This window comes from Mesoplodon bidens, assembly GCF_964165515.1.
Source record: "Mesoplodon bidens genome assembly, chromosome: 2".
Lineage (NCBI taxonomy): Eukaryota > Metazoa > Chordata > Mammalia > Artiodactyla > Ziphiidae > Mesoplodon > Mesoplodon bidens.
The window spans coordinates 76,880,934-76,904,389 of record NC_138177.1 but is presented as its reverse complement, the minus strand read 5'-3'; the positions used below and the strand labels follow the sequence as shown (position 1 = coordinate 76,904,389).

At 43.5% G+C, this 23,456-nt stretch overlaps 1 protein-coding gene across 4 annotated transcripts; it reads left to right on the top strand.

Moving 5' to 3' along the window:
- The first annotated feature begins 72 nt into the window (after positions 1-72).
- PRUNE1 (prune exopolyphosphatase 1) lies at positions 73-23,455 on the top strand. 4 transcript variants are annotated; one of them, XM_081255174.1, is made up of 9 exons: positions 73-163; positions 660-1,790; positions 7,277-7,366; positions 7,917-8,119; positions 9,765-9,949; positions 10,695-10,853; positions 11,935-12,029; positions 13,945-14,103; positions 21,583-23,455. In XM_081255174.1, exons 2-9 carry the CDS (start codon positions 1,752-1,754, stop codon positions 22,009-22,011), a joined length of 1,359 nt encoding a protein of 452 aa, XP_081111300.1. In that variant the 5' UTR covers positions 73-163; positions 660-1,751; the 3' UTR covers positions 22,012-23,455. The 4 variants fall into 4 exon arrangements, with proteins under 4 accessions (XP_081111300.1, XP_081111299.1, XP_081111301.1 ...); XM_081255173.1 differs by having other exon boundaries at positions 7,274-7,366; XM_081255175.1 differs by lacking the exon at positions 660-1,790 and having other exon boundaries at positions 88-163; positions 7,274-7,366.
- The last annotated feature ends 1 nt before the right edge of the window (position 23,456 follows it).

Genomic DNA, 23,456 nt, shown 5'->3' with positions numbered 1-23,456 from the left:
GGAGGAACCTGCCCAGCACTGGAGGATTTCCATTAGGGCTTTCTGACCTGGTCAGCAGCTTGGTGATCAGCAGTGAGGGAGAGAAACAAGGAGAGAAAAACAACAGACCCTTTCTCTTCCCTCCGCCTGCCGCTGGAAGGGACGGAGCACTTGTGCCTCTCTGGTGAGAATAGGGAAGAGCAAGGGCCCTTGCCGAGTGGGGAGGAGCAGGGCTGGACAGCAGCAGCTTGTTGGATCTCCCCGGGCATGGCAGTCCTTTGCCCTGGATCCAAAGAAGCAGGGCCAAAGAGCGTGATATTTCCATATTTATTCATTTAAAGTGAAAAAATCCCGATCCCTTCCAAGTCCTTACTGAATCATTTTTTTAGTCTAGAAATGAAACCGGTTGGGCTGTGCCTGGGTAGTGCAGAAGGTGTGGAAGAAGCCCCAGGCTCTGGGGAGAGTGCAGCAGGGAGAAAACTAGCTGAGCAAGCAGGAGATCCAATACGCCTGTGCTCTAGTCCTTGTTCCCACCACGGGCCTCAGCTTCTCATCTGTCACCTCCTCTCAATTCCTAGCTTGGGGAGCAGGAAAAGCTGGTGTGAGGCTGATGGTAGGAAATAAAGGGATGGATTAATAAATGGGGGAACATTTGATGATGAGAATACCTTTATTTGCAGTACTCTGCACTACCCTGGGGCTGGAAGGTGGCAATTAAAGGAGGTTGGAACCCTACTCTACGTTCTGAAGGGCCCCCCAAGCTCTACTTACAGGGCTGCAGCAGGATGAAACTTCAAGCAACTCCGAAGGCTGAAAGAGCAGTTGTAACAATGAGGGAGGCAGGGAGCAAAGAACCCAGGTTACAACAGTCCAGGAAAAGAATGAGACGTTTGCCGACACTGTAGAAAAAAATAGGTGACAGGGCTTCCCTGGTGGCGCAGTGGTTGAGAGTCCGCCTGCCGATGCAGGGGACACGGGTTCGTGCCCCGGTCTGGGAAGATCCCACATGCCACCGAGCGGCTAGGCCCGTGAGCCATGGCCGCTGAGCCTGCGCGTCCGGAGCCTGTGCTCCGCAATGGGAGAGGCCACAACAGTGAGAGGCCCGCGTACTGCAAAAAAAAAAAAAAAAATAGGTGACAGAAAAGAAGCAGCAGGAGTTGGCGAGAGACTGTAGGTATTAAGTAAAGAAGAGAGGTCAAAGACTATTCAAATGTTTTTATAACACGGATAATCACGCAATTGGTGGTAATGGGTCAGTTTGGTAAGGAAGAGAATTCGAGAGATGAAGAGCTGTTTTTGCCCAGTGTAATTTAAGATGTCAACCAGATGGGCGGTGTAATATATGGAAAGATGCTATACTTAGCCTGACTCGAGGGAAAGTTCAGATGCCACAAAGATAGGTTATGTGACACATATACACTTGTGATCTCAGAAAATTCTCCTCCCCTCAATTCTTGGGGCCATTTCGGCGCTTCAAGACTACACTTCCCAGGACGCCCTGCACCACGCTCCATTTCGCGCCTCCGGCCCCCACTTCGCTTCTCCCGTGAGTCCCTGGGCGCAGAACTCGGCCTCCGCCGCTGGGGGCGGGGCGACGTCGGACTCCCGGGGCGCTTGCTTACGCACTTCCTCCCGGGGTCGGGGCCGAGTAGCGGTGTGGCGGGTTCGAGTCCCACCTCCCGACTCGCCTCAAGCCCCTGAGCCCGGGGCGGGGCTCATTCGCCAGTTAACCTCTCCGCGGCGAGGGGCGGTGGCACACCTTGGGCTTCACCATGGAGGACTATCTGCAGTGTTGTCGAGTTGCTCTGCAGGTAACGGACCCCTGTCTGTGATCGTAAGGAATGGATCCTGGCGTCCCGGAAGGACGAAGATGTGGGACCTGGGGAGCCCCGAGGGTCTATGTGGAGGGAACGCGGAATTGTGGGGTGGGGGCTTGGGATCTGATCAGTCTTGGAGCCTGAGGAGTGAGGAACGAGAACCTATACCTTGAGAGTGGGAATGCTGCTCAGTCACCCCACTCCTGAGCTGGGGGCTCCTGCCTTTGGGGTCTGCCCGAGAGCGGAGAGGCGGAATTGTGGGTCTGGGTCCTGCGTCTGAGCCGCTGCTCGCTGTTTCTGGGTCAGTTCCGTCAAAAGGATCGGAGCTGTGCCTGCCGCGAGGTGTATTTGTTCCTCTCTCCCCGCCCCTCTTTCAGTTCTCCGCTCACGAGGCGTCCCGGGTCCACTGGCCTCCAGGTGAACCCCGGGGGTACGAGCGAAGCTGTGCCCACGGCTTTGTTGCCTCTGAACGGCGGTTTCTGTCTGGCGGTCCTAATTCCTTCTGAATTAAAAGTGGTGGTGTTTTGCTTTAAATCTGTTTTTAAGGTAAACACACACAATACAGCAGGCATGTCTGTTGACGACAACCTGCATTCCTTTGCCTCCAGTTTTCTTCATTGGCCTTAACACACACAAATTACATAAAAATCCGCGGCCTGGACTGGATAAGCACAAAGTGTGTTTGGCATCAAAACTATAAGCATGACTCCTGAATGCTTTGTGGCTTATTTTTGGTACTCTCTGAGCCAGTTGGAATCTCCCAGCCTTGCTGACTGGTCATGCAGCCTTAAGCCGCTATCCCCAGTTAGCAGCAAAAAGCTGGCCAGAGAGAGGCTCCAGGAGGCCACCTGGCCCCCCCCCCACTTCAAGTTACACTACCCCTGGAGAAACCTAGACAGATGGCTGACTTTGTTTCCTTTTTAAATATCTTAAACTCTACAAACTCCCCTGGGCGATAAGATTCTGGTCTTTAACAAATCCTAAAAGTCACCGAATTCCTCCTGCAGACTCAGCTGCTGTCATAAATGAATGTCCTCACCTGAAGAATAGGAGTGAAGTTCAATTTTAACACCAATTACACCAAATTTTTCCTTGTGAAATACAAATTTGGGGAAAGTTGTTTTAATGCATAAGGCAATTTGGGACCAATTCATTTTGGTTACTTCTGATTTCCACCACAGGGAACTCATTGGAGGACTAATATAGAGTCTTTGTGGCACCATTCCAAGGGCCAAGAAGTTGGATTTTGTTTCCCCCGATAACCCAAATGACCAGTCTGTTTTCCACCATTTGGTAGAGTCCTTGAACCTGAAACCTCACCAGATAGCATTTCATTGCATGCATCTAGACTACAGCATCTACCCTCCAGAAGTGCCCCAGGTTAAGAGTATATCTTCCTCAGGAATATGAAGCTGAAAAATACTGGATTTTTTCAGTATTACTGATATCCTGACCTTTGTCTGCATTCATCCCCCAAGGAGCAAGATCTATATCTTCCTTTTTCCAAACTTGTGAAGGTGAAGACATATCTTAGTGCTCTTATCACACAACCTGGCCAGGGCCAGGAGAAATGAGAAAATTAGACTCTAGCAATGTTAGTGGGTGAACTGGTGGCAGGACATACAGGTGGACACCAACAATTTAGATTGCTTTTAATTATAGAAGTAGTAAATGTACATAGGGAAAAATGTTAATACAAAAAGGATATGAAATTAGAAAAAGAAAAAGATCCTTTTTCTTCTCCCTATCCAATTCCCCAGAGGCCACACTGTTGTTTCTTGTGTAAAGAAAGACATGATTTAGACAGAGACACTATTAAGTTTGAATGTTGCTATTAAACCACATATAACTTTTAGGAAATTGTGAATGCTTGCCTTTTACACAAGACAGAAACAGCTGATAACCTAGTCACCTCTCCTGCTGATACCATATTTTCAGCATTTGATACCAGAGAAATTTTCTACAGTCTCTGCCACAATGATAGTAGGTTGTTCCATTTAAAAGAAATCCTGTTTAACTTAATGTCCTATTCATGGTGAGTCATCTTTCACTTTTAGTGGGGAAAAAAAATCTTTGCTTCAGGGTGGGGCTGCATTCAAGTTTAGGTGTTCATCCAGAAGCTTTGGATAATCTGTGTTGTCTGCACTTCTCAGGAATGAGGCAGGAATCAGGAGTGGCTGACTATTCTTAGAAATTTGCAGTTCTTGCATCAGTATCAGTCAGTCCCATTTTCCCTGCTGGGAAGGCTTCTCTATCTCTGGCTCCTTGTCTCCTTTTTTTATTTCTCCCTCATTAACTAATTTGTAGAGTAGGCATCAGACCATATGCAGCCTTGGAAGGGAAGTGGTTGACTTTGCCAGCCCTGAAACCCATCCCCTCTACCCCCGTGTTGCGGCCACAAAGAACATCAGGATACAGTCATATCAGCTAGTGGGTTTTTCTTTGTTTTTTGGGTTGTTTTGTTTTGTTTTGTTTTGGCTGCGTTGGGTCTTCGTTGCTGCGCACGGGCTTTCTCTAGTTGTGAGCGGGAGCTACTCTTCGTTGTGCTGTGCGGGCTTCTCATTGCAGTGGCTTCTCTTGTTGCAGAGCACGGGCTCTAGGTGCACCGGCTTCAGTAGTTGTGGCACGCAAGCTCAGTAGTTGTGGCTCACAGGCTCTAGAGCGCAGGCTCAGTAGTTGTGGCGCGTGGGCTTAGTTGCTCCACAGCATGTGGGACTTTGTTCGAGCCGGACCAGGGCTCGAACCCATGTCCCCTGCATTGGCAGGCGGCTTCTTAACCACTGCGCCACCAGGGAAGGCCCAGGTTTTTTAAAAGAAGAAAAAAAGTTTATATCTACTAGTGGCTCTCAGATTGTATTTCTTCCATTGGCAGCTCAGGTTTCCTCATGGTCTAAGTATAGCTATATTTGCCCTGAACTCTTCCTCTGATGGTCAGAAAACTGAGGCTTGTGCTTTCAGCTAGTGGGGGATGGGGTGGGGGTTAAGAGTTAACATGTTTTTCCTAAACAAAGAGGAGAATGGTACCTTGTAAGTTAGGCATCCATATACCCGACTTGCCCAGGACAGTCAGTTTATTGAGACATAATCATTAATTGCACCCCTTTTCATTCTCAAAAGTGTACTGGTTTGAAAAACAAAGCATATAGTCACCTAACTTGTATGCTACGTTAAGGATTTGTGATACATGCCCATGAAAAGATAGTGAGCTCCTTAAGGTAGTAGTTAAGTTCTGTATGAGAATCCCAAGTGCCAGAAGCTGGAAGTGCAGCAGAAGGGACTGCTGTGGCCCGGGTGCAGGGAAGGCTTCACAGAGAGAAGGGGCTTGCGGTTGGGCTTGACTGGACAGCAAGGGCTAGAGAAAGGAGAAGACGGAAGGGAGCTCATCTGTACTACTACAGAGTAGGCTCTTGTGTGCGATCTCATTTAATCCTCATAACAACTTCATGAAATTGGTTACAGTAGTATCCTTATTTTTATATGAGGAAAAAGAGGCTTAGGCAGGCCAAAGTCTCACAACAAGAAGCAGAGCTGAGATTCAGCTCCAGTCTGTGGTCTTTTCAAATGGCAGTTCTGCTGATTTCAAACAGAGAAGAACAAATAGTGCAAAGGACAGCGCTGGGAATGTGCACATCATGTATTGTGGGTGGCGAATGGACCAGTGAGGGTGGGGTAGTGGTGGGTGCTGACAGGGGAAAGGAATGCCACCACCTCCCTCGGTTGTTCCTGTTCCAAGATTTGCTGAAAGTCCCAGAGTATTCCTTTTGTGTTCGTTCCTTTTGTTTGCCGTCTGAGCTTGACTGAGCACAAGGGGTTAGTCATTCACCTTCCTCTGGGGGTCATTTCTCCTCCCCTCAGAGCCATGAAGTTGCATTTGGTCCCTACTTTCTGCTTTTCTGCTTAATCTTCTCTTGGTGCTGGGGATCTGACTGATCCTGATTGGGCTGCCACTTGGAATGAAACAGCACTAACATGAGTTTTGGAAAGATTCTCCGAAGGCCTCTTCAAGCCCAGCAATAGGCCTCTCCCCCTTGCTCTGCCTTTTCTCTGTTCCTCTTCCCTTTATCCTCCAGAGTCAGGGCCATATGGCCTCTCATGTTTGTATAGTTCCCTCTCTAGAGAACATGGTGCCCTCCCTTACTGCTTCAGTGATCAAGTTATCTCAGCAGCCACTTATCTCAAGTGCTTTGTTGCCTCTTTGGTCCACAGCCATCTGGGCAGTTCTTGGTATCCAGGAAACAGAGGGGCCTTCTCTGGTATCAGGAGGACGAATTACAAGTCAGAGGAGTTAATATAGTCCTTGGGTCTTGGGTACAGAATTCTCATATTGTGTTGGCAAAGAGTTTAATATTGAAAAGAATCTTCCCACTCCCATGCTGTTCAGTATGACTGGGTTTTGGCTGCCACCCTCTTGAAATAGGCTTAGAGAAATGGGCACAGGGGAGAACCTAAGGGCAGACTTTCCCCAGAGGCCCTTTGCCCAAAGCTTTGACAGATAATCTCAGCCTTTTGTCCTTCTCTCTAGGGATGGGAGTAGGAGATGGAGAAGAGGGTGGTTTAAAAATAAAAACCTTTCTAGTTACGAGATAGGACAATTTATGCCATCAGAAGTCTTCTAAAATTGTCCCTTTCTGGCTTTGGCTTTCTGGGCAAGTGAGGGGAGTGGGTAACAGCCAATACAAGGAAGATGATTCTAGTTTCTTCTAGATTCTCTTTTTTCCTTAAGTTACATTACTTGATAAACTGTTCCTTGTTATGTTTTATTCCTCTGAACACCTTTCCCACTTTTCTAAACTCTTCTGTCTAGCAAATCTTCCCTGATTGAAGAAGCCAGAGTGGAGTTTCACCCTTCTGTAACCCAGTAGTTCTCAACTGGGGGTGATTTGGCCCCACAGGGAATATTTGGCAAAGTCTGGAGATTTTTTTTTTTTTTTTTTTTTTTGCGGTATGCGGGCCTCTCACTGTTGTGGCCTCTCCCGTTGTGGAGCACAGGCTCCGGACGCGCAGGCTCAGCGGCCACAGCCCACGGGCCCAGCTGCTCCGCGGCATGTGGGATCTTCCCGGACCGGGGCACGAACCCGCATCCCCTGCATCGGCAGGCGGACTCTCAACCACTGCGCCACCAGGGAAGCCCCAGATGCTTTACTTTTGACTTCTCCTCAAGTGCCCAGAGAAGCATAAGAATCAGAGAATGATTTACTGCTGTTCTTCTGAAAGTTAACATTCAAGGAGACAGTGTAGTAGAGAGGAAGGAGCACTTTTCCACTAACTAGATATGTGTGGAATGCTTAAAGCTTAGCTAAAACACTTATGCCCTCTTAGCTAATATCCTTATCCATGAACTGAGGACCCATAAGACTATATGACCTACCTCCTCTGAAGATCAGTGAGAGGATGTGTGTGCAGCCCTACATGAGTATAAGGTAACTGGAAATGGATAGAGATGCTTTTGTTAATTTCCCACTCTCCTGCCTCTCTAGGAGTCCCGACCCATACATGTTGTTCTGGGAAATGAAGCCTGTGACTTGGACTCCATGGTGTCAGCTCTTGCCCTGGCTTTTTATCTGGCAAAGGTGAGTACCTAGGAACAGAGTGCCTTAAAATGAAAAGGTTTGGATTCAAGACCCAGCTCTGCTACTTAACAGCATTTAGCCTTGGGTAAGTCAGATCCCTTAACTTTGCCGAGTCTCCTGTCACCAGCTATAAAATCTGAAATGATAATATTTTGCAGTGTTGCTGTGAGGATCAAATGAACAAATGTATTTTGAAGAATTTGTAAACTATAAAGCAATATTCAAACAGTTAACTATTGAATTCCTTATGGGTATCAGTGGTCTGTGTATGTTCCTCATGCCCATGTCAGCTCTGGAGGACTGATATTGCCTTCTCTCCAGCATCTAGAAGTAGGTCTTTTCCATGAGTTGTCTTGTTGACCTTAATGCTATTGCCAAGAAGGAGAGAGGGGAAGGGTCATCCTTTTATTTTGATAAGACTGGGTAACTGCGGCTTTGAGGAAGGCAGTGACTTACCCAAGATCTTGTCTCCCTTGGTCCCAATAGTCTTGTGACTTTTCCTGTCCTATTACAGAACATAGCCATACCTTCTTTTCACTTTCCTCTCTAGACAACTGAGGCTGAAGAAGTCTTTGTGCCAGTTTTAAATATAAAACGTTCTGAGCTACCTCTACGAGGTGACAATGTCTTCTTCCTTCAGAAGACTCACATTCCAGAGTCCCTCTTGATTTTCCGGGATGAGATTGACCTCCATGCATTGCAGCAGGCTGGCCAGCTCACCCTCATCCTTGTTGACCATCATGTCTTACCCAAGTAAGTGGAAGAAAGTTAAGCTGATACGTACCATGTGCCATGGGCTGTGATAAGTAAGGTTTTTAAAGAGTAGAAGAAAGAATGTTTTCTCACAGGATCTCACAGGCTAAGCATAGTTGATGGGTGATATCAGATACAGAAAGACAATAAAAAATATTGTCAGTTCTCTAGTTATACAAGTAATAAATAGAAACATGGAGAGTTCAAACTAAAGGATAACTCAGAAATATTGTAAATCTACCTTTGGTATCATTGTTTTAAGATTTCATGGCAGATTTATTACAATAGAAACCTTTGAATAATGGTTACAACTGCATTTTTAACTTTTAAAAAGTTAGCAACATCATTTCCTCCATAAAGCAATATCTCTTTAATGCTATTTAACAAACGTACACACCTATAATAATCCCATCCCTAATTTAGGACTGGAAAAAAACTGCCAACAAAGCAATACGAGTCCAAGACCTTCCCAAGTGTGTCTGGCTCCTGCTAATAGTAATATGAATATTTTTTCCTTAAGCACACTGGTTATAGCAGGACAATGACAGAGGACAGCCTAAGGGTACTAATCCACCTATCCACTCGCTCATTAATAAACTTCTATTTAGAGGATGAAGGTGAGGTAGACTCTCAGTTCTCAAGAAATTGTCAGTCAGAGGAGGGAACTAGGTAAACAGGTCATTGTAATGGGTGTTAGAGGTAAGTGGTGACCGTCACTCTAGGGGACAGTAGTTACATGAAGGATGGAGTGGTTAAATATGCAAGAGGGGAGTAGAGGGGAGTGTCAGGAAAGGTTTCCTAATGGAGTTGATCCTTGATCTCAGTCTTGAAAGACTAGGTATTTGCTTGGTGAATGAGGAGTTGAGGTAGTTAGGAAAAGCAAAACGTAGGCAGGTATGAAATAGCGTGGTGAGTTGGGAGAACTGAGATTTGTTTTGCATAACTGGAACGTAAAATATGAGGGAGGAGTAGGACATAAAAAAGATAAGACTAGAGAGGTAGGCAGGGGCCAGATCATGGAGATCTTGTAGGCCTTGCCAAGGAGATTAGACTTTATTTTGAGCAGTGGGGAACTATTGTTAATTCTGTTTATTCCAGATCCTAGCAGAACCAAATTTGCATTTTTCAAATGCTCTTTCACATAGTCCTATGGAGGACAGTTTCGGAGGGCACTGGAAGCAGGTGTTTGGTTAAGGAACTATTGGAGTAGTTCAGATGAGAGAGATTGAGGGCCAAGAATAAGGCAGTAGCAGAGGGTTGGAAAGGAGGGAATGGATGGGAATTGAGCCAGAAGCCACAGGTGACCTGCATGAAATTTGGATATTAAGTGAATTGAGGGAACAGGAGAGATTTAGCTGTTGGGTGTCCAGGTGTCAACTGGAAAGACAACCCTAAAGGATATCAAATATGTGGGTGAGATACTGGTAGCAGATACTTCGTCAAATTCACCTATACGATGTTTAAAGATGGCTTCAGTTATGATATTTAAGAGAAGGACTGAGAGGAGTGAGGCAGCAGTAGGAGTGATCAGAGGTCTAAGTGTCTGCCTGTGATGTCTGTTTTCTTCATGAGTGAGGTACAGCTGGAGTGCCCCTACCTATCTTTCTTTCTCTTTTCCCCCACACCTCCCCCGTTTCCCACACAGAAGTGACGCAGCCCTAGAGGAGGCAGTAGCAGAGGTGCTAGACCATCGGCCCATCGATCAGAAACACTGCCCTCCCTGCCATGTTTCAGTTGAGCTGGTGGGGTCCTGCGCTACCCTTGTGGCTGAGAGAATCCTTCAGGGGGCACCAGAGATCTTGGACAGGCAAACTGCAGCCCTTCTTCATGGTGAGGGTGGCTTGGGGGTTGGGACCTGATTAGTTCCTTTATTCCCATGCCAGAGAAGGGAAAGTGGAGAAGTCTATACTCTTCCAGCCTGACCACACCCTCTCAAAGCCATTTAGTAGATATGAAGGAGGGGATTCTTTCAGGGGGCAATTAGGCATTAAAAAGGCTGTGGGATACTTTGTCCTTTGAAGGCCTGTGGAATACTTTGTTGGAGAAAGCAGAAAGGAAGCACAGAACAGACCTAGAAGCTGCCTATTGGTAGCATTGTATAATGGAAAGAGGACTAGCCAAAGAAGCAGGAAATGAATTCTAATACCATTTCTGCCCAGGAAGTAGTTATATGACCTTGAGCAAATCTCTTAACCTTTTTTGTTCTTATTTTCTCCATTTGTAAAAAAAAAAAGAGAGAGAGAGAGAAAGAGAGAGAGAATTGGATTAGACTATCTCTTCCAACTGGAATTTGGCCTGTGGAAGAGAGGTCATCTCTCTCTGACTAGGTTTCAAAATCTCCAAGAATTGAGATATTTACACTTCCTTTCTACCTTTTCCCCATTTCCCTGACTACATTTTAGTTTGGATTTGGGATGTCTTACTCAGGACATTGTCCCAGTTTGTTTTGTCTTCAGTGAGTTGCCATACAGTCTCCTTTGGTATTGTGTCCATTTGGTTTGAGGGTTATGTGTGTTCTAGTTGTCAGGAATGGAGGGCCACAGGATTTGAGTTCTGCCATCCTCCTTCTCCACAGGAGCAATCATCCTGGACTGTGTGAACATGGACCTTAAAATTGGAAAGGCAACCCTAAAGGACAACCAATATGTGGAGAAACTAGAGGCCCTCTTCCCAGATCTGCCCAACAGAAATGATATCTTTGATTCTCTGCAAAAGGCAAAGTTTGATATATCAGGTATGAAGTGTTAAACTGGTGGACAGAAGCCTTGTTCGTATGTTCTTGAATACCGTCAAAACAATTTCAGAGCGTGCATAATGATTTAAGCTTTATAGCAGAAAGAAGCTAGGTAGTGTGTGAGTCTGATCAACAACTGGATTGTTCTATCCTGGCTATTGGGTGGATGAGAAGGAATATATTAAGAGTCTCAGAGATTTCTAGTCTAATTAGAGAATATAGACATATAAATAAAGTATGCTGAGGGAATACAGTCGTCCCTTGGTATCTGCAGGGAATTGGTTCCAGGATCTCCCACAGATACCAAAATCCTCGGATACTCAAGTCCCTTACGTAAAATGGCATAGTATAATGAATACAGTTGGCCCTCCTTATCCGCGAATGTGAAGCCCGTGGGTACAGAGGGCCAACTCTACTGAATTATCAGAGTGAGATCTAGATAAATGGTTAGGGAAGCAGAAGAAACATTTAGGGTGAATATACAAAGGACGAACGAAGAGAACAAAAAAACTTCTATGATTTGTTACCCAGCTACAGCCTGTTGACGTTAAAAAAAAAGAGAGAGGTCCCACTTATACTTTCAGAAAAGTAAAACAACACAGAATGGGGAAAATCAGGAGTAAAAGCCTCTCCTTCCATTTACCCTTCTCCCCAGAGTCCCTTGCTCTAAAGGTACCTATTGTGACCCAGTAATCGAAAGTAATTTTTTATTTAGAGTAAATTTCTATTGGGACTTCCCCGGTGGTTCAGTGGGTAAGACTCCGCGCTCCCAATGCAGGAGGCCCGGGTTCGATCCCTGGTCGGGGAACTAGATCCCACATGCATGCCACAATGAAGATCCTGCATGCCACAACTAAGACCCGGTGCAGCCAAAATAAATAAATAAATATTATTTTAAATGAATAAATAAATTCCTATTATATAATTACATCCTGAGTTACTAGCCCTGTTCATTGCCCCAAAGAGAGGCTGTGTTTTTCCTCTTCCTTGACCTGTCTTGGTGTCCTCATCTTCCTGGTCTTGGGACCCTGGGTTCTCTTGGTTCTCTTGTTTCACCCTTAGTCTCACGTCCTCTTTCTAGGACTGACCACAGAGCAGATGCTGAGAAAGGACCAGAAGACCATCTCCAGACAAGGCACCAAGGTGGCCATTAGTGCAATATATATGGATTTGGAGGTAAGAGCAAGATGTAGGTATGGGTGGAGAGAGAAAACCTTTAGTTTTGTATGTAACCTTGCCCCTCACTCCTGGCTCACCTCCAAAATGTATCTTACCCCTCCTTTTCTCCATCTCTACTCCACAGTCCATCGTCTCTCACTGCACTACTGTAATGGCCCCCATGCTGGTTTCCCTGCCTCCACTTTTGACCCCTGCAAACTGTTCTCCCCACAGCAGCCAGAGTGATGTCAGATCCAGGGGAGTAACCTGGTGGTCTAGTGGTTAGGACTCAGTGCTTTCACTGCTGTGGCCTGGGTTCAGTCCCTGGTCAGGGAACTGAGATAAAAAAAAAAAAGATATGTCAGATCCTATTGGCCCCCTCCCTTTACTGCCTTTTCATTGTACTTCTAATAAAATCTAAAGGCCTTACAGTGGTTTATAGGGCCCTCCTTTATCAGGCCTTTGTCCTTTTCTCTGACTTCTTCATTCCAGCCCCATTCCTACACTCACAGTACAGTAGCCACCCCAGTTTTCTTTCTGTTTTTCAGAACCATTAAGTTCACTCTTAGCTCTCAACTCAGAGCCTTTGCACTCCTTTTGCAGAGCTGGCTCCTTCTTTTCATTCAGGACTTAGCTCAGGTGTCTTCTCTTTTAAGAGGTTTTTCCTGACCACCCTAACAAAAGTAATATACTCCATGCTCAAAAATCTCTAAATATTACTTTTTTTTTTTGTACATGCAGCTTGTGGAATCTTAGTTCCCTGACCAGGGATTGAACCTGGGCCCCCTGCAGTGGAAGTACGGAGTCCTAACCACTGGACTGCCAGGGAATTCCCATTTTGTTTTCTTCATAGCACTTAGCACACTGAAATAATCATGTTTCATGGTTTCCTTGTTTATTGTCTATATTCCTCTGCTAGTTTATCAGCTCCACCAGAGCAGAGACCCTATTTCTTTTGTTTCTGCTGTATCTCCAGCACCTCTGACAATGCCTGGCACATAGTGGATGCTCAGTGAATTTTGTCGAATGGGTGGATGAATATAACTCTGATAGTGGTATTTTAATACCTGGTTCCATATCTTATCGGTTTAAATCATTCAACTGATCTGAACACGTACTCTCATAGACTGCACAGCTTTCTCCTAAATAACATGTAAAAATTTTTACTAAATAATTAACTGAAACAGAATAACATGGCCTCTTCCCTTGCTACTTATAACCTAGTTTGGTAACCAGACATAAGAACACAAAAGGCTTGCCGAGTACCATAATCATAGTACAAATTGACTCATTAGAAATGCTAAGGATAAAGAAAAGCCCTGATCTAAAGCAGTTGGTGGTATTATTCATTGGAGGAAATACTGTGTGAGATTTTGGAGAAGAATATAGCTAGGTAGACAAAGAATGAAGAGCCAAGGATGCAGTTGTCATGTGTCTGTACTTATTTGTATGCGCCATTGTCCTGTTTTAGAATAAAAATACCCTCAAGGCAAAGACCTTGCTTGATTGATTGCAAGAGCAGGATAGCCTTGGACATACCAGGCACATTACTTACATTATCATTTTTTAATTCTTAAAATAATCAAGTTTGGTAAATGATTTATCCTCATTTTACAGATGAGGAAACTTAAGTCCAGGGATCCTTGATCATATAGCTGATAGGTGACAGAGCTGATTTTCAAACCAATTCTGTCTGAACCCAAAGCCTCATTCTGTGAGGCTCATAGAATGGCCTCATAGAAAGGCTCATTCTCCTCATTCTATATATTGCCTTCCAGCACATAAATAGCACAGAGTAAACATTAGATACCTTTTTTATGGAGTACAAGTCCCAGGTTAACATGCAAAGAAACCCTTCATAAGCATCTTCTGTTGAGGGTGATAATGAGGTTCCAGCGGCAGCCCTCATCCCTGTCCATTTCTTCTGTTTTAGGCCTTTCTGCAGAGGTCTGGCCTCATTGCAGATCTCCATGCCTTCTGCCAGGCTCACAGCTACGATGCCCTTGTCGCCATGACTATCTTTTTCAACACTTACAATGAGCCAGTGCGGCAGTTGGCAGTTTTCTGTCCCCACGCAGCACTCCGAGTGACGGTGAGTCCCTGTCCCTTCTCCAGCCTGAGGACCCTACAGAGTTCTGCCTGTATGCACTGTCCTGTGCTGTAAAGACCTCTCCTTCGTTCTTGTATTTATCCAGAGGTCCTTGATCTGTTTCCAGAATCGCCACTACCCGCTTTTTTCCATTCTCTCTATGTGTGAATATCCTTAATCATACTCTTGTTGAGAAAGGGAGATTCCAAAGAGAGTTAGAGACACAATTCCTACTTAGAAGGAATTGAAATCAGGTTAAAAGGACGTGTTATAAATCTGGAGTTAATACTTGATTCTTGGTTTAATCATTAATTCCTCACCCCTGAAAATCAATTCCTTTCTTTTTACCTTATTGCCTTGAAAATTGGAAACAGACGAGAAACCTTTTCTACTACTTAACCAGTTTGTGCTAACTCTGTAGAGAAGTGGTCTAGGAGCAGGTTTGGTTTTTTTCCCTGATCTTCCATTTAGCCACCTTTCCCACCTCCTCCCCTTTCTTTTCCTCTGTTGGTTACTGATAAGCCCAGGGAAGAATTTAAAAGTGGACTTAAGGCAGTCCAGGGATTCTTCGGATTTCTTAGCAGTGAGGACTGCTGAAGATTGGTCTGAATACAGCTGGATAATCTTTTTTGTGCATGAAAGGTATGTCTGCCCCTTCCCACCTCTCTGTCTTTATCTTCTCCTCCAGGAAGCAAATGTAATTTCATTCAGTGGAAAGTAGTTTGGCATTGTGGAAAGAACTACAGCCTTTAAAGGCAGATAGATAGGCTTTTCTGTCCCAGATTTGCCACTTACTTGCTCTTTGACCAAAGGCAAGTCAGTTGACTTCTGATTCTGTAAATGTCATATTACCACCTACTAATTAGTGTGATGTAATCATTAAACATAATATCATATGTAAGGTTTATTGCTGGGCACAATGCTCTCTTACTAATCATGTCATGAAGGAAAGGGTGCTTTGACCGTACGAAGTACCTCTCCCCACCTTCCTAAATCTCCCCTCCTTCTCCCTGCCATGGTCCCTCTGGAACTCTGTAGGTATCTGATAACTCTACCATTGCCCAGGCTGCCTCTGTGCTGGAAAATGGTAGTCCTCTTTTCATGGTCTGCCCTACCATTTCCTCTCTTCCTCCTTTGTTAGAAATAGTAATATATAGTAATTTAGAACACCAGCTCTGATGACAGACCTGAGTTCAAGTATCAGCTTTGTTTCATTCAAACTTGACCTTTGGCGACACATAGTAATCAAACTGACTAGAATTAAAGACAAAGAAAAACTATTAAACACAACAAGGGAAAAATGACAAATAACATACAAGGGAACTCCCGTAAGCTTAATAGCTGATTTCTCAGCAGAAACTCCACAAGCCACAAGGGAGTGGCACGATGTATTTAAAATGATGAAAGGGAAGAACCTACAACCACGGTTACTCTATCCGGCAAGGATCTCATTCAGATTCGATGGAGAAATCAAAAGCTTTACAGACAAGCAAAAGCTAAGAGAATTCAGCACCACCAAATCATCTCTACAACAAATGCTAAAGGAATTTCTCTAAGTGGGAAACAAGAGAAGAAAAGGACCTACAGAAACAAACCCAAAACAATTAAGAAAATGGTAATAGGAACATACATATAGATAATTACCTTAAATGTGAATGGTTTAAATGCTCCAACAAAAAGACACAGGCTCGCTGAACTGATACAAAAACAAGACCCATATATATGCTGTCTACAAGAGACCCATTTCAGACCTAGGGACACATACAGACTGAAAGTGAGGGGATGGAAAAAGATATTCCATGCAAATGGAAATCAAAGGAAAGCTGGAGTAGCAATATTCATATCAGATAAAATAAACTTTAAAATAAAGACTGTTACAAGAGACAAGGAAGGACACTACATAATGATCAAGGGATCAATCTAAGATGAAGATATAACAATTATAAATATATATGCACCCGACATAGGAGCACCGAAATACATAAGGCAAATGCTAACACCTATAAAAGAGAATATCTACAGTAACACAATGATAGTGGGCGACTTTAACACCTCCCTTACACCAATGGACAGATCATCCAGACAGAAAATTAATAAGGAAACACAGCTTTAAATGACACAATAGACCAGATAGATTTAATTGATATTTATAGGACATTCCATCCAAAAACAGCAGATTACACTTTCTTCTCAAGTGCGCACAGAACATTCTCCAGGATAGATCACACCCTGGGTTACAAATCAAGCCTCGGTAAATTTAAGAGAATTGAAATCATATCAAGCATCTTTTCCGACCACAACACTATGACATTAGAAATAAGTTACAGGGAAAAAAATGTAAAAAACACAAACACATGGAGGCTTAACAACATGTTACTAAATAACCAAGAGATCACTGAAGAAATCAACGAGGAAATCAAAAAATACCTAGAGACAAATGACAATGAAAACACGACAATGCAAAACCTGTGGGATGCAGCAAAAGCAGTTCTAAGAGGGAAGTTTATAGCAATACAATCCTACCTCAAGAAACAAGAAAAATCTCAAGTAAATGATCTAACCTTACATATAAAGGAGCTAGAGAAAGATGAACAAGCAAAACCCAAAGTTAACAGAAGGAAAGAAAAAGATCAGAGCAGAAATAAATGAAATAGAAACAAAGAAAACAATAGCAAAGATCAATAAAACTAAAAGCTGGTTCTTTGAGAAACAAAATTGATAAACCTTTGGCCAGACTCATCAAGAAAAAGAGGGAGAGGACTCAAATCAATAAAATTAGAAATGAGGGACTTCCCTGGTGGAGCAGTGTTTAAGAATCCACCTGCCATAAATGCCCATCGACAGACGAATGGATAAAGAAGATGTGGTACATATATACAATGGAATATTGCTCAGCCATAACAAGGAATGAAATTGGGTCATTTGTAGAGACGTAGATGCATCTGGAGACTGTCACACAGAGTGAAGTAAGTCAGAAAGAGAAAAACAAATATCGTATATTAACGCATATATGTGGAACCTAGAAAATGGTACAGATGAACTGGTTTGCAGAGCAGAAATTGAGACATAGAAGTAGAGAAAAAACGTGTGGACACCAAGCGGGGAAAGCAGTGGGGGGGGGGTTGGGATTGTGGTGTGGTGAATTGGGAGATTGGGATTGACATGTATACACTGATGTGTATAAAATGGATGACTAATAAGAAAAAATAAATAAATAAAAAATAAAAAAAGAATCCATCTGCCAGTGCAGGGTTTGATCCCTGCTCTGGGAAGATCCCACATGCCACAGAGCAACTAAACCCGTGCACCACAACTGCTGAGCCTGTGCTCTAGAGGCCACGAGCCACAATTACTGAACCCACGTGCCACAACTACTGAAGCCCACACGCCTAGAGCCTGTGCTCTGCAACAAGAGAAGCCACCACAATGAGAAGCCCGTGCACCACAACAAGGAGTAGCCCCACTTGCCGCAACTAGAGAAAGCCCACATGCAACAATGAAGACCCAACGCAGCCAAAAATAAATAAATAAAATAAATAAATTTAAAAAAATAAAATACAATTAGAAATGAAAAAGGAGAGGTTACAGCGGACATTGCAGAAATACAATGCATCGTAAGAGACTACTACAAGCAACTCTGCGCCAATAAAATGGACAACCTGGAAGAAATGGACAAAATCTTAGAAAGGTATAACCTTCCTAGACTGAACCAGGAAGAAATAGAAAATATGAACAGACCAATCACAAGTAATGAAATTGAAACTGTGATTAAAAATCTTCCAACAAACGAAAGTCCAGGACCAGATGACTTCACAGGTGAATTCTATCAAACATTTAGAGAAGAACTAACACCCATCCTTCTCAAACTCTTCCCAAAAATTGCAGAGGAAGGAACACTCCCAAACTCACTCTGTGAGGCCACTGTCACCCTGATACCAAAACCAGACAAAGGGGCTTCCCTGGTGGCGCAGTGGTTCAGAGTCCACCTGCCGATGCAGGGGACGCGGGTTCGTGCCCCGGTCCGGGAAGATCCCACATGCCGCAGAGCAGCTAAGCCTGTGAGCCATGGCTGCTGAGCCTGCGCGTCCGGAGCCTGTGCTCCACAACAGGAGAGGCCACAACAGTAAGAGGCCTGCGTACCAAAAAAAACCCAAAAACAAAAAAACAAAAACCAGACAAAGATACTACAAGAAAAGAAAATTATAGACCAATATCACTGATGAATATAGATGCAAAAATCCTCAACAAAATACTAGCAAACAGAATCCAACAACACATCAAAAAGCTCATACACCATGATCAAGTGGGATTTATCCCAGGGATGCAAGGATTCTTCAGTATATGCAAATCAATCAATGTGATACACCATATTAACAAATTGAAGAATAAAAACTATACGATCATCTCAATAGATGCAGAAGAAGTTTTTTTTTTTTTTTTTTTTTTTTTTTTTTTTTTTTCTTTTTGTGGTATGCGGGCCTCCCACTGCCGTGGCCTCTCCCGTTGCGGAGCACAGGCCCCGGACGCGCAGGCCCAGCGGCCACGGCTCACGGGCCCAGCCGCTCCGCGGCATATGGGATCCTCCCAGACCAGGGCACGAACCCGTATCCCCTGCATCGGCAGGCGGACTCTCAACCACTGCGCCACCAGGGAGGCCCCAGAAGAAGTTTTTGACAAAATTCAACACCCATTTATGATAAATAAACTCTCCAGAAAGTGGGCATAGAGGGAACCTACCTCAACATAATAAAGGCCATATATGGCAAACATCATTCTCAGTGGTGAAAAACTGGAAGCATTTCCTCTAAGATCAGGAACAAGACAAGGACGTCCACTCTTGCCACTATTATTCAACATAGTTTTGGAAGTCCTAGCCATGGCAATCAGAGAAGAAAATGAAATAAAAGGAATATAAATCAGAAAAGAAGAAGTAAAACTGTCACTGTTTACAGATGACATGATACTATACGTAGAAAATCCTAAAGATGCCACCAGAAAACTACTAGAGCTAATCAATGAATTTGGTAAAGTTGCAGGATACAAAATTAATGCACAGAAATCTCTTGCATTCCTATACATTAACAATGAAAGATCAGAAAGAGAAATTAAGGAAACAATCCCATTCACCATTGCAACAAAAAGAATAAAATACCTAGGAATAAACCTACCTGAGGAGGGAAAAGACCTGTACTCAGAAAACTATAAGACACTGATGAAAGAACTCAACAATGACACAAACAGATGGAGAGATATACCATGTTCTTGGATTGGAAGAATCAATATTGTGAAAATGACTGTTCTACCCAAAGCAATATACAGGTTCAATGCAATCCCTATCAAATTACCAATGACATTTTTTACAGAACTAGAGCAAAAAACCTTAAAACTTGTAAGGAGACCCAAAAGACCCCAAATAGCCAAAGCAATCTTGAGGAAAAAAAGCGGAGCTGGAGGAATCAGACTCCCTGCCTTCAGACTATACTACAAAGCTACAGTAATTAAGACAATATGGTACTGGCACAAAAACAAATATAGATCAATGGAACAGGATAGAAATCCCAGAGATAAACCTGAGCACCTGTGGTCAACTAATCTATGACAAAGGGGGCACAGATATACAATGGAGAAAGGACAGTGTCTTCAATAAGTGGTGCTGGGAAAACTGGACAGCTACATGTAAAACAATGAAATTAGAACACTTCCTAGCACCATACACAAAAATAGACTCCAAATGTATTAAAGACCTGAATGTAAGACTGGACACTATAAAACTCTTAGAGGAAAACATAGGAAAAACACTCTTACACATAAATCACAGCAAGATCTTTTTTGACCCACCTCCTAGAGTAATGGAAATAAAAGCAAAAAGAAATAGGACCTAATGAAACTTAAAAGCTTTTGCACAGCAAAGGAAACTATAAACAAGATGAAAAGACAACCCTCAGAATGGGAGAAAATATTTGCAAACTAATCAATGGACAAAGGGTTAATCTCCAAAATATATAAACAGCTCATGCAGCTCAATATTAAAAAAACAACCCAATCCAAAAATGGGCAGAAGACCTAAATAGATATTTCTCCAAAGAAGACATACAGATGGCCAAGAGGCACATGAAAAGCTGCTCGACATCATTAATTGTTAGAGAAATGCAGATCAAAACTACAATGAGGTATCACCTCACACCAGTTAGAATGGGCATCATCAGAAAATCTACAAACAACAAATGCTGGAGAGAGTGTGGAGAAAAGGTAACCCTCCTACACTGTTGGTAGGAATGTAAATTGATACAGCCACTATGGAGAACAGTATGGAGGTTCCTTAAAAAACTAAAAATAGAATTACCATATGACCCAGCAATCCCACTACTGGGCATATACCCAGGGAAAACCATAATTCAAAAAGACACATGCACCCCAATGTTTATTGCAGCACTATTTACAATAGCCAGGACATGGAAGCAACCTAAATGTCCATCAACAGATGAATGGATACAGAAGATGTGATACATATATACAATGGAATATTACTCAGCCATAAAAAGGAACAAAACTGGGTCATTTGTAGAGACGTGGATGGACCTAGAGACTGTCATACAGAGTGAAGTAAGTCAGAAAGAGAAAAACAAATATCGTATGTTAACACATAAATGTGGAATCTAGAAAAGTGGTACAGATGAACTGGTTTGCAAGGCAGAAATAGAGACACAGATGTAGAGAACAAACATATGGACACCAAGGGGGGACAGCAGGGGCGGGGTGGTGGTGGGATGAATTGGGAGATTGGGATTGACATATATACACTAATATGTATAAAATAGATAATTAATAAGAACCTGCTGTATAAAAAATAAATAAAATTCAAAAAAGAAACAGAAACAAAAAAAACTTGACCTTTGGCAAGTTACCTAATCTAAGCCTCAGTTTCCCTACCTGTAAATGAGGGTAATAGTAATGCCAACCTGTAGGGTAGTTGTGAGGATTAAATGAGGAAATTAATATTTGAAAATGACCAGACGTGGCACAATGCCTGGCATACTTCCCACCCCAACTTGATCTATTTATTCTTTCTGCCTGTATTCTTCTCCTGACCTCAATATAGTAGATGCTTGTCCCATCTCAGCTACGGATAGAGTTCAAGTTTTTGAGCACAGGAATACCCTTGGAAATAACAATATTCGAGGAGGTGGGAGTCCCACGTTCTGGTTCAGACTCTACCATCATCTACATTCAAGGCACTTAATCTCTCTGGGCTTTGATTTACTTATGAATAAAATGAAATATATCATCTCAAATGTTTCTTCTGTTTCTAAAATACTGTGTGTATTAGCTGATGTGCCTTTGTTGCAGGCAATAAAACAACGCTAGATGACTTAATTAAAAATATATATTTTTTCTCCTCTATAAGAGAAGAGAAGTCTCTTAGAAGTCAGCTTTTTGCTTCACCACCTTATATACCACCTCCCCATCTTGTCTCCTTTTTAGGTCTGTGGAGTCCTGGAACGCTCCCACTCTCCGTCCCTGAAGCTGACCCCTGCCCCAAGCATCCACCCTAACCTCCAAGCCTATCTTCAAGGCAACACCCAGGTCTCTCGAAAGAAACTTCTGCCTCTGCTCCAGGAAGCCCTGTCAGCATATTTTGACTCCACGAACATCCCTTCAGGACAGCCTGAGACAGAGGGTGTGTCCAGGGAGCAGGTAGACAAGGAATTGGACAGGGCAGGTAACTCCCTGATTCCTGGACTGAGTCAAGATGAGGAGGAGCCTGCACTGCCCCCCACACCCATGAACAGCCTGGTGGATGAGTGCCCTCTGGATCAGGGGCTGCCGAAATTCTCAGCCGAGGTCATCTTTGAGAAATGTAGTCAGATCTCACTGTCAGAATCTACCACTGCCTCCCGGTCCAAGAAATGACTGTTGGGAGGGGAGGGGGAAGTGAGAGAGGTTGCTTGAACCACCCTGAATGCATGTTTTGAGATGTTTCAGCAATTTTGTCTTCATTGTTCCAGGATCTGGTATACTGTTCTCATAAACCTAGGAGGAGAAAGAAGTAAAAGAAAGCTGAGCTGGCTTTCTCCCTTTTCCCCCCAGTCTCTACCAATCAAACAAATTTTATTAGTTAATTTAACTCCTTAAATCTGCACTGACTGTCCTCTATTTCATTTGCCAGGGTCATGGTGTGATAACATACACAGTTCCAGCAGAGTGGCACAGAAAGAATGTGCACCCCAAAAGTGCCCTAAGTCAGGCTTTTTAACAGAACCAGTATTTCTTATGGAACCAAACGTTCATTGTCTCCAGTGTTCATTTATTCTCTTATTAATTCAAGTATTTATTGAACACAATACCTACTATTAGCTTCTTCCAGTTTTTAGCCTTTTGTTGATTTTCACCTCCATGACTCCTCTTTCTGCCCCCAATTAGGTGATGGTGTCTGATTTCCAGTTTGCTAAATTTCTATTCTGAGCTTATTGTGACTGTTTCGGGATTGTTTGGGAGCAGATTGGAGGCCATTATCTTCTGTCCTGATCAGCTGGCCTGACTCTCAGTTTCTTTGGATCCCTCTGACTCAGAGCCACAGGGACCCTGAAGAGACCCAGAAGACCCCTGGTTCTTGAGAGTTCAGGAGACACCTGGGAAAGCCTTAAGACCTCATGGGCACTCTTCGCAAAAGACAGTAGAACTACAATGAGACCCCTGGCTCTGTCGATTTCTTATCCATCTAATTTTCTCCTTGGGCCTAGTAGAAGGAAACATGGAGTTCATACCGAGTGCCATCAACTGTATGTCTTTTGTCCAGACACTCACTCCTCTAGATATCATTTCCCTGTCTGCAAAACTGATGTTCCCTGGTTTCTGTGATCTGCCTGTTGCCACACTGTCCTTTCTTGCCTCTGCTTCTCTGGTTTTTTGTTTGTTTCTTTGTTTCTTTTTCCCTGGGAATGCTCAGGGTCACTGAATTGTCTGTTTATTTGTGATTGTACCAAGGTACTCAGCCTCATGTAGCATGTACAGGGGTATGATTCATACCATAGTGACCCAGCAAAGAGCTCCCTTCCACCGACTTGTTCTGCATGTGTAGAGTCTCCCTTTTCTCTTCAGACCAACCTGTTCCCCCTTTTCCTACCCCACAGCTCTGCTCCCTGTAAGTTTTCAACAGTTTCACTGAACAGTGGGGTATGTGATGGTTTTGGCATGATGTCTTCATATGAGGGAAACTGACTTCACTTTGAGGGGGTGTTTGTAGCCATTGGAAGGTAAAATAGTGGCGTGATTACTGAACCAAAGGAATTTATGTTTTGTAACTTGGGTACTTTTATTTTGCATTTTGTTAAAGTATTAAATACTTTTTTCCTGTT